Here is a 16990-nt window from a genome sequence, read left to right as displayed (position 1 = left end):
ACATGATCAGACATGAGCTGAACTGCGGACATTTTCCTGAAAGGATCTGGAGGGGCTGCATGTGAGTCAGTTGCTCTGGATATTTTCCAGAACTTGTCCTGCCGGCCCCCCCAGTTAAATGCCCGAAAAACGTCACAGTGAGCCCACGTGAGAATACAGCAGGAAAATGTCACAGCAAGTGAGTGGGTGTTCCTAACACGCAATGGGCGCGAAACATATAAACGCAGATGAAGATGTCAACTCGGAAAGACGACGAGATTCGAGAGGTTTGGTGATAAAAGCCGACACTGTAAACAAAAACACTTTCCCCAAAAGAATTTATACATCATGTCCCATCTTCTGGATGCTCTACCCAGACGCCACTCCTTGCGGATTATTCAAGAAATGTCCTGCTATTTCATCTGACTCAGGCAATCTCCTGCTGCAGTCCTCATACGTGAAAGGCAAACTCTATAATATGTCTGGACCCAATTTGCGGCAGATTTTCTGGAGTTCATGTCGAAAAACAGCTCAAATTCTTATAGTGCTGCACCTGATGATTATTTTCACTATCTCATATCCTGCTGATTAGTTTTTCAATTGCTCATTTCTTATGTCAACGTTAAAATATTGAATGTGTTGTAATTTTCCAGAGCCCAAGGGGATAATTTTAGACTCCTTGCTTCAAATTTAATTGGTCGGCCATGTATTCACAACAACCCCTATTTCTTCAGTGTGGTGGAAGGCCGAACCATTAAATGTGAAAGAGGAAGGAAAAAAAAGAGAATTTCTATCCTTTTAAAATTAATTAGTTTTGAGAATAATCTGAAAACACAGATGAATGAAAAACTTTTTTAATTCTTCCACAACAAAGTGGACGTGTCTCAGCACCCTCTGTCCGTCACTTGTTCCCCTTCTCACCCTGCGTTCTCAGGGTAAAAAGCCACAACAAGGGTCACTAGCCTCGGTGGTTTCCTGTTTTCTCCCTCATTCTCAGTCGGGGCACATGCTCTTCTCCAAACTGCTTCACACAATCCACAGCCGGCTTGATTTCAACCCAAAGCCATAACCCTTCAAAGTCTATTATTTTAGACTAAAAATGTGTAACACGCCTAAAACCCTCATAGCTGCTTTTCAGTTGATTCCCACTGAGACCTCCATTGCAGGTTAAACAGGATGAAATAAATTTGATCAAGTGTCGGAGTGGGTGTAAAATCATATGCTAGCTAGTCTTGCCAATGGGCCATTAAGTTCTGAAGGATTGTAAAAAATATAGCGAGTAAATCAGGAAAGCGATATCCCCCCACTGAACACACACAGTATTAAACTCAACCCAACGTGACCTCACGGTGTGTTTAGCACATTAGATATTGTGTGTTTTATGTCTGTGCTGCCGTGTATCAGCACAGGTGGGTGTAGAGCAGACAGAGAGCTGGATCAGATCAAATAGATTAAGTGGAGTTGCAACCGTACACACAGCAAGCTCACACAAGTGCTGACAAACATCCCATCAGGTTTTCTAATGAGAGGACGGCTGCTTATCTAAATACCACACTTATCTTATAACTGATCAGAAAGGAGAGATTTTAATGTCGTAACTGCACTAAAGCTGATGGAAGTCAGTAAAGCTGCTTTCGGACATGAACTGCAGGAAATGTCAGGACCCCATTTTCCGAACGTTTCGCTTCTTACAAATGAAAGAACGCAGTAGATTGATCGGGTCAGATGCGTTTACAACATCAGGAAAATGTCTGAAACATTCAGGCGAGGAGCAGCACCTGGGTAGATCATTAAGGAGGCAGGACGTGGCGTATAAAAACATCGTCACCGATCGTCAAGAAGAACTTGAAACTCGTTGTCTTTCCAAGTTGACGTCTTCGTCAGCATCTTCTACGTGCATAGCACCTAATTTTCATTCTTTCAGCTTTGCGTCTGTCTCGTGTTAGAAACTCAATGGGTTCACGCAGACATTTTACTTAAGGATCTGGCAGGAAAAGTACCTGAAAAGGTCCAGAGCAACTGATTGGCCGTTTACTTTCTCACATACAGCCCCTCTGGGAAATTTAAGGAAAATGTCCCGAGTTCAGTGCGTGTCTTAAAGTGATGATGCTTCCAAGGAGACAAAAATAAAAGTTTATATAATAGGTTTTTTGTTTCAGATAAACTTATACTGCAGCGGTTGCCGTGGGGTTTTCTCTTTCTCTGCAAACTAACAGACAAACCCACACGTCTTACCGTGTTGCTGTTTTCACAGCGAGGAGACAACAATTACTGCATGTCAGTGCCCGTGCACCTCATTTGTTCCCAGAGCTGAAGACTTTGAGGCACATGATGCCCGCATGGGATCCAGGTGGTCTATTTCTGTGTGTTTGTGCATGTTTGTGTAGGCGTCGAGCAAATTGGTGAATATCTGCTCTCCTCAGTCTCCCTGAAGGTGCCGGTAACCATATGGAAACAAAGCATTAAGATGTTTTCTTTAAATCTAAATTTGGTTTTGATATACAGGGCTGCCAGCTACTTTGTATTATCAGTAATATAAGTCCTACAAATAATTCCAAATGTGCTAATTAATTCAGAGCAAGAGCTGATACAGTCTTCTTGAATTTCCCATATTTCCAAATCTCCAAGTGTTTTACAGCCCTGAGAGAGGACACAAGATCCCAACGTTGCCTGTGTCGTAATTCCTTCATATTTACAACCAAGCAAAACATCGTAGCAGTCCAGCTATTCCAGGGTGAGCTGAAATGTATACGGTTAAAGACTCTATTTTGTTTCTCAGCGCGGGGCTCGGAGACGGTGAGTAACCTAGCAGGTGGTGTCACAGACATTCTCCGAGCATTACTTTAATTATTAATTTAAATGCAGTTGAGGGCGCAGACAACAAAGAGCTGAAAAGGAATCGCTTGGCAGAAAGTGAGAAGAAAAAGAGGAGGAGCAGGAGGGGCAGTGCATGAATTATACATTTACCCCACAATCAGAGGTGCCTGCCTTATTTATGAGCAAAAAAAAAAAAAAAAAACTAAAAAAGAAGCCCACACAGCTCCGCTAGAATTGTTCTTTGTCTGCTGTGGAATGCAATAGCAGTTCACTTAATACTTAATGACTCTGAAGTTTCACCCAGACACCCCGCCCCAGCCCGCAAAAACGAACACACACACTGATGCCCCGTTCCCCTGAGAGCGCTCTCTCTCGCTCTCTCTCTCTCTCTTAGAGGTCCTCTGCCATCGAATGCCGTTGTCCTCCGCAGTGACAAAATGACTGTAACTGGATCTCCAGTTATCACCTACCTCTGGGCTCGGTTTACATTTCATGACTATTAGACTCAACAGGATGTATCCATCATGTGGGGTCAGATTGGTGATAAAGGGGCCTTTCACTGCGTGTGACGTGCCATGGGAAAGCCAAACCCTCCGCTCCCTGTAAACTCCAAAATCAGATCTGCCCCAACCCATGATTTACAGTGTTTACTCCCACACCGTCGCACTGAGTAATGCTCTGATGACAGATGCATCGGAGCGGAGATGAAAAGTTGATCGCATGATGGAGCGCTTCCTCGCTGGGAATTATATTTATTCTAACTGTCTATAAAGCTGATTTATAGCGACAATAATGAAGTCGCGTTTTCCGTGCAGACAATGAAAAATGCATTTTGTGTCGTGGCCATGCCAGTCAACTTGCAGGCAGAGCAGACGGTAAACAAGATAAAGGGAGTCGGCCACTGACGCTGTCCCAATCCCCCCCTCATCTCCCATGCAAAGAGACCTGGAGATTCTGCCTCAATGTAGGCCAACAACACGAAAACACGACACGGCGCGGAGGGGAGGAAAGCCGTCCTAATCCCGTGCTGCAGTCACATTCCACCACTATCTCCACATGTTTATCTGAGTCTCAGAAACACTTGAAATTCACTAATCCTACTTGCCCTCTCCAGCCTCCACTAAACCGCCCCAGCTCCTCACGCCGGTGGTTACTGTCAGTTGCTTTGAATTGCAACACGTCCAGATTGAGAAATACACAGGATTTGCTTGAGGTGATGTTTGATTTCCCTTTTATGTGCATTTCAAAATGCTGCAAACAAAAGGGCTTCACAAAGAGAGGGCAAACCTGGGCAAGTAAAGAGTTTTTTGACTTACGCTACTGCTGCAGGGAATAAACCAAAAGACAAAAGCAAAGGAGGTCTGGAAAGCTTAAGTATAAATTACTCAACTGAAACACTCAGCCTCGAGAAGAGGCTAAGAGATCGGTCAATCACTGCGTCTTTGACACACATTCTGGGTTTTTCCATCGTTTTGAAATTATCGCTCACACACACACACACACACACACACACACACACACACACACACACACACACACACACACACACACACACACACACACACACACACACACACACACACACACACACACACACACATCTGCAGCTTTGAGTAGCGCAGGAATAAATTGATAAGCCCACATCTACTAAGCACATCAGCTTTAAGATTCTTACATTCTAATCGGCTCTGAGTCGATATGACCGTTGCCGCGATTAGTTCGGTAACGATATATTAACGCAGACGACCAATAAAGCTACAGAATGAATTATTGTTTCTGCACCTATCAATACGTGAGCTCGGGAAGGAAAAGGTCAAGTCAACACAACGTGTACGATGTAGTCCACGGCGCTCAGCCAATCCAAACTCAGATTGAGAATAAACACTCGGATGAAGGCAGATTGTCGGAAAGAGGATTTCACATCCGCTTTGATTACGTTAATCTTTCAAGAAAATTAAATCCCCTCTGACAGTGGGAAGATGTTAAATCTGTGAAAGGTTGATTATGTGAGAAAATGAAAAATTGTTTTAAATGGCCACTGTTTAAAAGCCCCCTATGCTCTGTGTGATCCATAAAAACACAAGTCGGTGAATGGCAATAAGTGGATTTCATCGTGACATCAGTTCAGAGAGAAGCTTTTACTGTGGAAAAAGTCTCCACTGCTGCTGCACTGCCTCTTCGCCTCCTCTCCTGTGGCCACATCTTTTTTTTTTTGCTGTGGGGGGTTTTCATCCTCAGCCACCCACCATGTGAATAATGAGCTCTACAGATAGCAGCCAATGAAGCGACCCCCCCTTTGGCCAATGAAACTTAACAACCATGTCCAGATCAGGTCCTTCCTGCTGGGACTGACCAGCCCTGCCTCACACTCCTCCGCCACCCACACACCCACACTGACACAAACACTCACACTGCCTCCAACTAGATAAACTAAAAGGCTCCAGCGACGTCTCGACGTGATCTCCACCACCTCAGAATTCTTCCGTATCTCATCTCGTAAGAAAATCAATCTCCAAACTGGCTCGGACTGTTTTCTCTAATTTTACACTCTGCTCGGCTTCTACGACTGACAGGCACTCCAGACGCTACCCGCCTGACAGATTGATTTCTAGTCCAACGTGCTTTGAGGTGTTGGTGCTGGTAATGTGGCTAACACGGGGAGGTGAGACGGACGTCTGGCCTCAACGTGACCAAAAGGTGCCGCTTTGAAGTCTCTCTCAAGCGCCTAACAGCCCCGGCCGTGCCCCGCCATAAACTACCGACCAGCACCCACTTTATCACGGCCTTAAAAACACACCACCTACCGCCAAAGAATAAGATGACCACACAAAGGCCTTGTAAAAACCGCACAGACACACTTTCAAAAGCTCTGAGCGAAAGTGATGTGATAGCGTAGGTGTTCTTTTTTTGTTGTTATTTAGGAATGAAGAACGAGCGGCTGCTTCTGAGTTCTGCTTTAAAAAAGGTTCAGTTTACCCTGAAATAAAGTGATGGGGGGAAATTTTATTTTCCTGCGTGAAAATGTGGGGGTTGGTGGGTGTGCGGTGTGATGTGGGGGGAGGTTGACAGTGGGCTTTGAAAGACACTTTTGAATGAGACATAGTAGCATTCCTGCGATTGTTATTCAGGCAAAAAGAAAAAAACCTCCAAAGCTTCCAACATGTGAAGACGAAGGCACATGGAATCCCCCAAAAAAAGAGCAAACACTTCTTATTCTTGTGCTGGTATGTGCAGCTCGGGGTGTGATTGGTAGGAGACGGCGCTCAAAAGAGCCACCTGGGACATGTGAGACATCTATGAAAGACATCCAGACAATGTTGCTTTGCAAAGACAAAAAAAAAAAAAAAGCTGCACACACTCTCGATAAATGAATTGCAAAGACTCAGCAGGTTCAGACGAAACGTAAAATCAACATCCCACTTCCAAAAGATGTTTCATTACAGGCTTGTGCAGCTAAGTAAAGTCACCTTTTCACTGCGAGATCATTGAGATTCATAGAGATCTGTCTCAGTGGAGGAAGAAAAAAAGTGCACTGATTTTTGTGAAAAGGTCCAGGGAATTTGCTGTGATTACATAAAAAAAATATATTACACATTCTTCATCGGAAATTCTAAGTGATGGGAACCTTCCAATGACTCACCACAGGCCCAACTACTCAGGCACGATGCACATGTCCTTCTTTCCCTTCCCCGGGAGAAGTTTAGAGTAATGAAGTGCACTGCTTTGTTGCAGGCGGGCAGTTCGCTACCTTCATTTAACCCGAGCATTTGATTTGGAGCTTGGATCACACCCTTGGGGAAAGCAAACCCTGCTAAGTATCAGCACTGCTCCGAATGTGGAAAGACCTTTGGCTGCTTCTGCAAGCTCCGCCATGCATATATGCACCAAATCTATTTTCTTTGCACCGGCAGAAAAAAAAAAAGAGAGAACACCCTGGAGTTTTATTAAAACTTTCATGGAACACGTCCAGGCTTCTCGAGAGGGGAGCTCTTAACAGTATGAGAGACAAAATGACAATAGTTCATAGAAATGCGTGCTGTCTGTTCTCCCGGCGTCTCCCTGCTGAATGGAGTTGGTCTGCGAGTCCAGTGTTATGGGATGATAATGACTCCCCGGCTCTCAAAATGCCACCTCGCTCTGCTCTGCGCTGGGGCGAGGGCAGGCAGGTTAATTACCATGACAATGGGGGACACAGAGAGCGGGGCCGACTCTGGACACTGCATACGAAATGACCGGCGTGACTTTCTCATCACAAATGGGAACAGGGGGCTTTGCTTTCCCTAAAAAACGCAGGACAGATGGACGGGGGTCACAGGATCTTTGTCTAAATTATTAGGCAGCCCCCGCCACACATTTTCTCCAGCCCCCAGTGGCCCTTTAACGGAGCGCTGGGTGGACAGGCCTTCTGCCCTAACGCACTCCCCGGGAGCCGCTGCCTTTGTCTCTCTGTTTGACTGTGTGCTGTTCATGAAGTGAAGAGGCTAATCAGTGGCTGTGGAGACTATTCACAGGGAACCACTGTACACCATGGGCCCATTTGGTACAATTGTCCGAGTAGAGCACAATAGCGCTGTGTTTTGACACACTACACACAGGCCCCGAGTGTGCACTCGAGCGACTGATGTGAATGTGAAGTGTGGTGATGTTTGCTACCAAAATATTGACTTCTGGCTTCGAATTAAGCCTCGACATGGTGTGCCGCTCTGCATCCTGAGTGGCTGAACCAAAACCTGGGACACGATCAAATTCATTAAATTCAGAGAGCCCTTGAAACTATACTTGCAATGGCAGAACAGCAAGAGCGAAGCAGTTGAACAGCAGCACAGGCATGTCATTATTCTTGACATCAAATCCAGCCTCCTTTATTTACAGGCTGCAAGTCGGATAAAGAAGTGCGCACTGACATGCTTGTTATAGCAGAGAGAACAAGAAGCCCATTAAAGAGGTTTTTGGACATTTGAGTTTCAGCCACGTTAGCTGGTTGATTATGAAAACAGTATGCTGTGCTCAGACTCACAGCCAGCGAAAGCCTTATTCAAACATAAAACTCTGCCGAATGACAGGGGGGGGGGGGGGCGACGAGAGCCAAGAGTCGATGTTGGCCATCACAGTGGAAAGGAGGTTTCACAGCATCATGGTGAAAACAAAGGAGGTTTGCCTTCCTGAGAGTCTTTACACTAACACTGACAGATACAGATTCATAGGAAATGTTAGGAAAGATGTTTTTATAGCTCATATTTTGTTTAAGAGACACTCAGACGATCCTGAGCTTGCATTCAACTGCATGGTGCACAACTTTAAGAGTTTAGCTCTCATTCATTGATTGTGCATTTGCACATGTAAGCACAAGGCACAATAGCTCTGTTGTATCCAGGGCAAATGCAAATAGCCAAGGAAACAATTTGAAATTCAAAAAAAGAAAAAAGTTACTTTGCAAGGCAGCTGATACTAGACACTGATTGTGATTAATAAGTACACCTATTGTGAGGCCATGCTAAGTAAGCAGTGCATTAAAAAAAAGATTCTTCCACTTTGCATTCTTCTGAATTTCAAATTAATCACCATCACTAGAATACTGTGATTTGCCCAAATTCTCAGCATGCATTCCCCAGTAATTACACCATCTGTGGACTTTAGAGAAAAGTAAATAAATATAAGAAGGGATTACATCTAACTTATCATCACCTGTGCGATAACCTACTTTTTGCCTGCTGATGTTCCATTGTGTAATCCTCATTTTATCTCCCTATCTGGTGTAATTTTTCCTTGTATAGCACTTTGTTAAGAAAAGTGCTTGATAAATAAAGTTTACTATAAGGCCTGTAACAGTACATATATATATTTTCGGAACTTTTTGTGAGCGCAAAACTCAATCTGACACTCGAATGCAGTGCAAACCCGGCTGCTGCATGGTATTTAGGCAGCATCTCGCTAACAATTCAGACCGGGCCAAAGCAATGACAAATAGAGAGCTGCTCCGGCCACAATTTTCCTGTTCGAAACCCCGACCAAGCCAGAGAGAAAACTAACCAAGCCCAACCTGAAACCAACAGCCATTCGGTATTTCTGTCCAAACCCGACCAGAGTCCATAGTTTTCCCCCCAGAGTGTAGTGTAAAAAAATCCAGTAGAAAGCCGTGCCACTGAACCTGAAAGAAAAAAGGTTTCTACGAACCCAGCCACAGGTCGGGTATCCACACCCTAAAAACAAATGGGTCTTTTTTTAAGATAAATGTAACTGAGCCTTGAATTCATTTTTTATTAACTTTTTAAAAATGTACTTCTTTAGTAGGTTGCAGCCTGTTGCAGCAGTGTTACATACTTTAAGAATCACAACTATTGTCTGCTAGGTACAAAGCTAGTGTTTAATTCTGAAACAAGAAGCAGTTTAATGTTTTTTATTTCTTAGATTCTCTGTGCCGAAAACACACCCAACCATGAGCTCGAAACCGAGGTACGTACCAAACTGTATGTTTTGTGAACCATTACACCCCTAGAATATTATTATTGCTTCCTGTATTTTATTTTAGCACATGTTGATGGCATAAAGAAAAAACAACAGCCACTGACCCGTCGTCATGTGGATGTGAGTTGTCCTATTTTAAGTCCTCACTGGCTAACAACATTGACTCCTGGTTCCACAGTGTGTCAGTGAGGAGTTGAGAGCCTCTGACAGCTAAGGAGAGCATTGTTCACATGGCTGCTGGGACCGGGCTCTACTGGCCCATCACCCCTCTTATTTCAGCTCCATAGCGTTCTCTGTCTACAGTCCATACTGCACATCTCCGAGAGGCCTTGTCAACAGCTCCAGGAGAGTCTGACGGAACATGTCAGCGCCATCTTTTCAGAAGGGCTGTCAACACCAGCTCTGTATCGCCCTTCTTTGGGACAGAGCACGAATCTCAAACAAGCGCCGCAGGAGGCGTTCCACAACGCATTCAGCTGAAATTCAAAATGACAAATCTATGAAAAACAGTCATGCTCCGCGTTTATAAATTCACAGGCACGTAATCCTCCTTAGATCTTCTTCGCTCGGTTTAATTATAAGCATTAACAGGAGAAAATGATTAAGAGCGAGAGCAGAAGTTAGGACAGAGCTGAGGAGACAAGAGTTTTTCTCAGTGTAGTCTATGTTAATACAGCTCTCAAAGTGATTGCTGCAGGCATGACAAAACTAGTCCTGCCGTGACTCGTGCGCTTTATGTTGTATTATCCTGTAATAATGAGGCACGTATGTGGCATGAGTCTCTTTCATGAAAGAAGTGAAACCACACTACCTTGGAGCACTGCTTGTGATTCTGGCACCACACCAAGGACCCATTATTCTGTAGGAGAAAAGGACAAAAAAAAACACAATCAATCATCAGAGATATTGTTGAAAATACATTTGCAATTCATCACACGCACATGTAGCTTTCACCTCCTCCCCTCCCATCAAAATACTGCTTTCTTTAAATCACAGCCTTCTTTATTAACAATAACGCTAACAGCAGACAAATTTCAAAGATGGACCTCAGAGTCAGCTTTACGTGCTGAGTGCATGTAACCTAAGCAGGGAAGTGGGGTCAGCAGCGCCGGGGCCGGGGCAAACCTCCGGTCAGTATCAGCGGAGCGAGGTGACCTCAGCTTTTCTGAGGACCTGTTTGATCTCTCAACAGACATCCCTGAGGGTCATTGAGGTGGGAACTGATGTCAGCACTCCTGTGTAGACTGCAGATACCGCCAATTTCCTCTAATTGCCGTGGAAGTGCCACCTCGGTCACTCCAAAGAGGCACACATTTGGCCCTAATAGCGCCGTGTTTTTAAAAGTCGTCTATGTGTAAATATGGAGTGGTCCGGCGAAGGACCAGTAAATGGCTCGTTGCAAGTGGTCATTTCCTGAAATCCATCAGGGCGAAGAATTATTGTCATCATTATGTTGTCACTCTCTGCAAACAAATTGGATGGCAAGTGCAAGGCTAGTACGGCAGAGTGAATGAGCAGCTCATTGATATGAAAGAGGCAGAATGTTTAAATGTGCTGCATATCAGAAAATGGGGGCATTTAGGTCAAGGTTTGAAATGTGAAATATTAATTATTTTTTTGGGCCACTTGCAGGAAATAAGCTGCTTTCAGATGTGTATTGAAGATCAGTTGCTCCAGACATTTTTCAGAAGTTGTAAAGAAGTCTGCGTGGGCCCATGTGAGAATACAGCTGGAAAATGTCCGGAAAATTCTCAGTGAGTGAGTGGACGTGTTGATGGCGTTTCTAACACGCGACAGATGCAAAAACCTGGAAGAATACAAATATCTGAGGATGAAAAAGAGGCATCATATTGTAGAAGACAGTGACAAAAATGTCTTATAACTTATAAAGAGACTTGGTCGGAATTTATACGTCATTCCCTCCTCCTGCGTACTCTACCCAGGCACCTTTCATCACTCGCTTGAATATTCTGAAATTGTTCCTGTTGTAAATGCGTCTGACCCGGACAATCTCTATCTGCGTCCTTGATATGCGTAAATGAAAATTTTGCGTATATTTTCTGGAGTTCACGTCTGAAACAGCTGTAGAATCACACGTACTGACATACCCTGAAGATAACGTGCAAAGCAACATTTGCATGCGTTTGGAGTCTGGGTCTTAGCCACTTGATGCATGACAGTGGTGGGAGGGAACCAAAACAATACGGCTGCGGGCTGTCAAACCAAAACAATGAGCCAAAAGAAGCAAAAACGTTGGGTACAGCGGAGGGCCACAGGGTTGGGTGGGTTCACCACCACAGCTGACAACTGTGACAACAAATGCAAATATTCTCAGCAGAGGCTCTTGAAGTTAGAGTGACATTTAAAAGGAATCCATTCCAGTCGGTGGCTTAGATCTGAGTTTCACTATTTGGGATGTTTTCATTGCTTCTATATGAAAGCTGTGAAGCTCTAGGATACGGCCAAACTTTTGGGGTCTGCAGGCAAAAAAAAAAAAAAAAAGTCTGTTTAAGTTCAATGTCAAGTTCAAAGCCTTTTTCCCACAATGTAATCCAGAAGAAATTTCCCATGAGACCTTAGGAGAGAACTTATCATTAAAGGGTTTAATTTGACATCCAGTACCAGTAAGTGCTGTGCTTTTAGTGTCAAGGATAATGGTCAAATGGCTTCAAAGCAATCCGTGATTGTATGGTCATGTCTTCAGAGAATCCCTTTTGCTAAAAAACTGCAGATAAGGATGAAAAATATATATGAGTTGCTATGGAGACGAGGAGTATTTTGTCTGATTTTGTGAACAAGTGATGTGGAACTGAGCAGCAACTTTCCCGTGGAGTTTAGTGTGCATCAGCAGGTTTTTCTGTCCTTTTTGTGTGAAATACAACACCTTCCCTCTGGTTGGCTGCATGCACACTGATTAAAATATGAATTATTACATCATTCCGTGCTGTATCGCATGATTAAAATCCTTGTAGAGTTCGGTAACTTATGATAAATGATCAATACAACCAAGGGAAAAAAAACCATTTGTGACACCTCGTAAATAAAAACTGCACTGGCAGTCAATACCTTGGGATAATTTACACAGATTGCCACAACTCAAGACTCATGTCCTAAATCATCAATCTGGTTTTTGACACCTCTCTTCGCCCATCCATCAGTGGCGACAGGCTCCCGATCCACAGAGGAGCTAATTTTGCTGTGTGACAGCATCCATGTAGCAGAGAAGCTCAGCAGGATGTTGCCCCAGCTGTCCAAGCCTGACCCCACCATGTCAGGGACCAACGGGGGAATAATTATAGGTCAGGACTTCATCCCTCTGACTCACTATGACATTCCTCTGCAGTATGAACATTATGCAGTGCTGAGGACTGTCAAGGACTCCGGTGAGTGAATGCGTTCCAGATATCCTCCTGTGTGGCTGGGGTCGAGGAGGGGAGGCCTCAGACAGTGGTCTCTGCGAATGAATGCGCTGCCAACCCGCTGCTTTGTTCGTGACACCGGTGGAGTCGTGTAAACAGGAGATTTATCACAGGAGGTACATTTCGGTTGTTGTCAGCTGAAAAGTCGGAGCAGGTGGCCAGGGGCGTGTTGTATTGTCTAGACAACTGAGGAGAACATGGACAAAACCCCTTTTATCTGTGAGGATAGAGTTCCACCTTTTGTAAATGGAAATCTTTCGCTTCCTGGGAGTCTCTGTCTCTCTCTCTCCTTTGGATTAAATGGATCTCAGTTTACATTGCTGAAGTGTTTTGGAGTTCCACTTAATCCCACCCATTTGTTTTCCTATGCCACACAACTGGAAAATGCCGCCAGTCTTTGAGACCTTGTACATTTCTGGCCAGGTTAACAGGAGACGGGACTTCAAAGGGACAGACTGGTGTCTCTGCGCGTCCTTTGACGGCTCAGGGACCCTCGGGCAACACCAAAATAACTTCTCCTCCAGGGCACATGCAGCAGTAAAATAAAGGGCCTCAAGATTTAGGCTTTGACTGTAGTGGGTTTGAGGGTTTGTGGTCATTGTGCTCATCAATTATTCACTTTATATGAATTATTTGACAGGGGCTCTGAAAAAGAGCTAATGAGTTCAGCGCACATCCAATGGTGACATAAAAGAGGGGTTTTCAGAAATCCAAAACAACCCCGGCGTAAACTTGTCTCCACTTAGGAATGAGGGCTGTTTGTCAAATGAGGTAGCCGAGAGGGTGTAGCGGCACTGGGGGCTGAGATTTACAGACGGGACTGTCACGTCGAGCGTTTACAGAGAGGTAAGGCCAAGCTACATAGACCCCTATTCATCCGCTGTCTTCACTAATGAAAAACTCCACACATGAGACACGCACTGGCTGAGGCTTGATTCCACCACGGGTTATTTAATATCAAAAGGCGAAAACAAGGGGGACACGGAAAAACTACTTTCCAATGTTTTTCCTTCCCCTCGCCTGCAACACAAATCTCTCAAGTAAGATGCTTAGGTTTTACGGCCCAGCACATTAGAAATGAATGACCGAATTTAAAACGTTAGGATTTTTATTGCCTTGAACGTAATAACAAGACCTCATGGACACACCTTGCTTTTGGCTTCAAGGGTCCCACACATAAATAATCCACTACAAGGCTGATGCTTTCAGAATACATAATTGCACGCCGCTCCCAGCTCGCTCTTAATATTGTTGAGTGTCCGAGGCTAATATTTATGGTTGGGTGTTCCCCTCTGTCTATTATACTAGGGTGACAAGTTCCCCAAAAGTGGTGTAAAATGTCAATAAATCTGTATTTGGAAATACTATTACATCAATAAATCCAGAGGAGCTGTAAATCTGACAACCAACGGACTACCCATGTGTTTCCCAAGTCCCCGGCCCCACATTTGTTTCCATTTCACACTAATTCATAATTGCTACAATTAAAACAAAGTCTCTGATTTGTCCTCTGATTCAGACAAATTTTAAAAAAAAGGAAAGACGTGGGTGTCCATAACATCTGCAAGTGCTAAATCCTCCAAGTATCATTCCAGTATTCACACAGTGATCAAATTAGAGCCTGATATGAAAAACAGAGCTTTGAATTCCAGCTGCAAAATGTGTTATCGTCTCTTGTACCATGATCAACACGAGTAGTGGTAATATAGATTACTAGATATCGAGCAGATAAAGTGAGATATTGAGAAACAGTAGGCAAAATTCACAGCTTTGACATGCAGCCCAGTCATTTCACTTCCATTAAAGAGGAAAGTGTTGGATGTCTCGGTTTCCCTGTCGGGTATTAAATGTCCCCTGAAGGATCTCCGAGCTGAATTAAAAGGTCTGTCGTCTCAATCACTGGAGTGGAGTTCGGGCGGTTGCCTATCGACCCCCCCCTCGCTGTAACGAGATCTGGCAGAGGTGGCGGATCCACCTGTAGGGCTGTGCTGACTGAGCATGCGCTGCCGTTGTTGCAACAGTACATTAGAGCTCATCACATTTAACACGAGTGGCGGAGCCAGCATTTAGCGGGAAGGTGACCTCGGCGGAGCAGCGTCGGGAGCTTCGGCGTGCATCCCCTGCATGCCTATGAGGTGTGATGCTGGCATTTATTGGCAGGGCCAGGGGGTAGAGGGCAGGGGCGGTGGGGGGAAGGAGAGCCATATGTTTTTGCAGCTGACCAGACCCCCCATTTTCACTTGAAAGGGCTGTTGAGAACACAGTGCATAAGATAGCCCCAGCAGATTATCAACCATTGCCTTCTATTCTTAGACCCACAAGCTTGAGCGACCTTGCTTATCACTTACCAGAAAAATGCCCCTCTCTTTAGACAAATACCTCCCGCTCATTTTCCCCACAAGACCGCCTCAGACCCCGAGGCTCTGCAGCCAATTATATCGACTATTAGCCCTTCATTAGACTCGAGACGTCCATCACTTACTCCACTCCTCAAATCGGTCGATGACTAATCTAATTCCCAAACTTTGCATACCAGGGCAGTGATACATTTTTGGAATCCTTTAAAAAAAAATCCAAAACACTACCTGCCAAGTTGAGCTTTAAGAAACACTGGTTTCCATCTGTGCCCTTGCAGCACTCCCTAGTTTACTGTCCCACTGGGATGTTAATTACAATTAACCGTATTCATCCCTCACCCACTGTGTATTACCCCTAAATAAAATTGCAAGAATTGACCGCAGTGGGTCCCCGTGTTCTATGGATGGACCCGCACTAGATCAATAAGTGCTTTCAAAGTAAAGTTAATTGGGGACAAAGGAAACACGAAATGCACTGTGTACATTCATCAGACTTAATTACAAATTCACCTTGCTCCACAGTGTTTCCTGACAATTAGGGATTCATTAATGCACCTTAAGAAAGAGGAGCTTTGCAAATGCAAATGAGCTGGAGTACAAAAGGCGGTCAGCACATAGATAGCTGGTAGAAAAAAAAAAGAATAAAAAAAACAAAAAGCAAAAGAGGAGAAGGATCAGGGACCAGTCCCCCTTTTCTCTGGAGTCCTGGGAGAGAACAGTGTGTCCAGTGGAGGGTGAAAAACAACTTCTGACACCACACACAGCAAAGCATCCAGAGAAAACAAGCTCATTTAACGCAGCTTCTAACGACATGCTGAGTGAGGGGGGGGTGGGATGCTAGTGTAAAATTCAATGAGAGACACCTTGAAAAGAAGTGGGCAACGGAGACATGTGAGAGAAGTTAACTCCATCACATTGGTGCAGATAGAAACTGTTCTCTAATCTCACTGCAATGAATGGAAACTGTGTCCAATGGAAGTCACCTCTCAGAAATACTGCAGTGGTAATTAGATAATGAGGTATCTATACATACATTTAGTGTATTTCTATGGATGTACACATATGTGGCAAGTTCTCATGCCACTCACATCCCCATACAGATGCTCAACATCTGCAACCGGTGTTTCATTTAGGAGACGCAGATGATACCCTGACAGTAAAAACGCAACTGAGAAAGTCTCCCAGCAGCATTGAGTGACCTGCTCCCTCCCAATGGGCTCAGGAGGAACAGGTTCGACTCTGTGTTGGTGGAGCTGAGCACCGACTGGCACCACGTTTTTGCTTTATTTACGCATGGAACCCGTCACATCAGCAGCTTTACAGTGTGTGTCTCTCTGCGGCCACATGCTCGTACCTGGGAGTGCTTGAAGAAGGCAGAGATGCGGGTGATGTGCAGACTCAGGCACCTCGAGGCGCATCTCGCTCGGTAAACGCTGCCGGTGAAGAAGGAGTCGTCCTGCTTCCTCGCGCACACGCTCCCGGGGCTCGTCAGCGCAGTAATCCACACGCACAGGGCCACGCACGCGTTCAGGCTCCTGCAAAACATGGTCCAGCCGTTCGCGTGTTTTAATCCCTCCACGGGTCGGACACTTCTGCGCGCGGGGCTCCGGCGGAGAAACTAAAGAAACTTCAATTATACGCCGGGGGAGGAGTCAAGAGGGGCTCATGCCGCCTGGTGATTGGACGCCGCCGCGGTGACTGACAGACGCAGGTAGAAGCGCTGCAGCAGAGTCCAGCTGAGCGGTGCATGAAGCAAGAAGAGGCTGCATGAATGGGAATCATTGTAATCCCACACTGTAACATCTTCAGTGCTGGGAGAGGAATGGCTTGAAGGATGAATAGAAAGCAGACTATTGGTTGATGCATTTGCACGCAAACTCATTCCAGCAGGGAAAGCTCGAGACGCGATACACAGATCACACTATCACGATAATAATCGCGATTCTGTGATAA

At 44.9% G+C, this 16990-nt stretch overlaps 1 protein-coding gene across 1 annotated transcript in view; it reads right to left on the bottom strand.

Annotated features, from left to right (window-relative positions):
- The window catches only part of LOC117755092 (anosmin-1), a 43382-nt gene extending 26646 nt beyond the window's left edge, over window positions 1-16736 (bottom strand). The window contains exons 1-2 of the mRNA XM_034574606.1: window positions 16392-16736; window positions 10073-10120 (exon numbers count right to left, since the gene is read on the bottom strand). Coding sequence (XP_034430497.1) covers window positions 10073-10120; window positions 16392-16583 — 240 coding nt within the window. The 5' untranslated portion in view covers window positions 16584-16736. The remainder of the gene's footprint in view (window positions 1-10072; window positions 10121-16391) is intronic.
- Between the last annotated feature and the right edge of the window lie 254 nt (window positions 16737-16990).

The sequence above is a fragment of the Hippoglossus hippoglossus genome, chromosome 21 (assembly GCF_009819705.1).
Source record: "Hippoglossus hippoglossus isolate fHipHip1 chromosome 21, fHipHip1.pri, whole genome shotgun sequence".
NCBI classification, from domain to species: Eukaryota; Metazoa; Chordata; class Actinopteri; order Pleuronectiformes; family Pleuronectidae; genus Hippoglossus; species Hippoglossus hippoglossus.
This window is presented reverse-complemented; position numbering and strand designations above follow the sequence as displayed.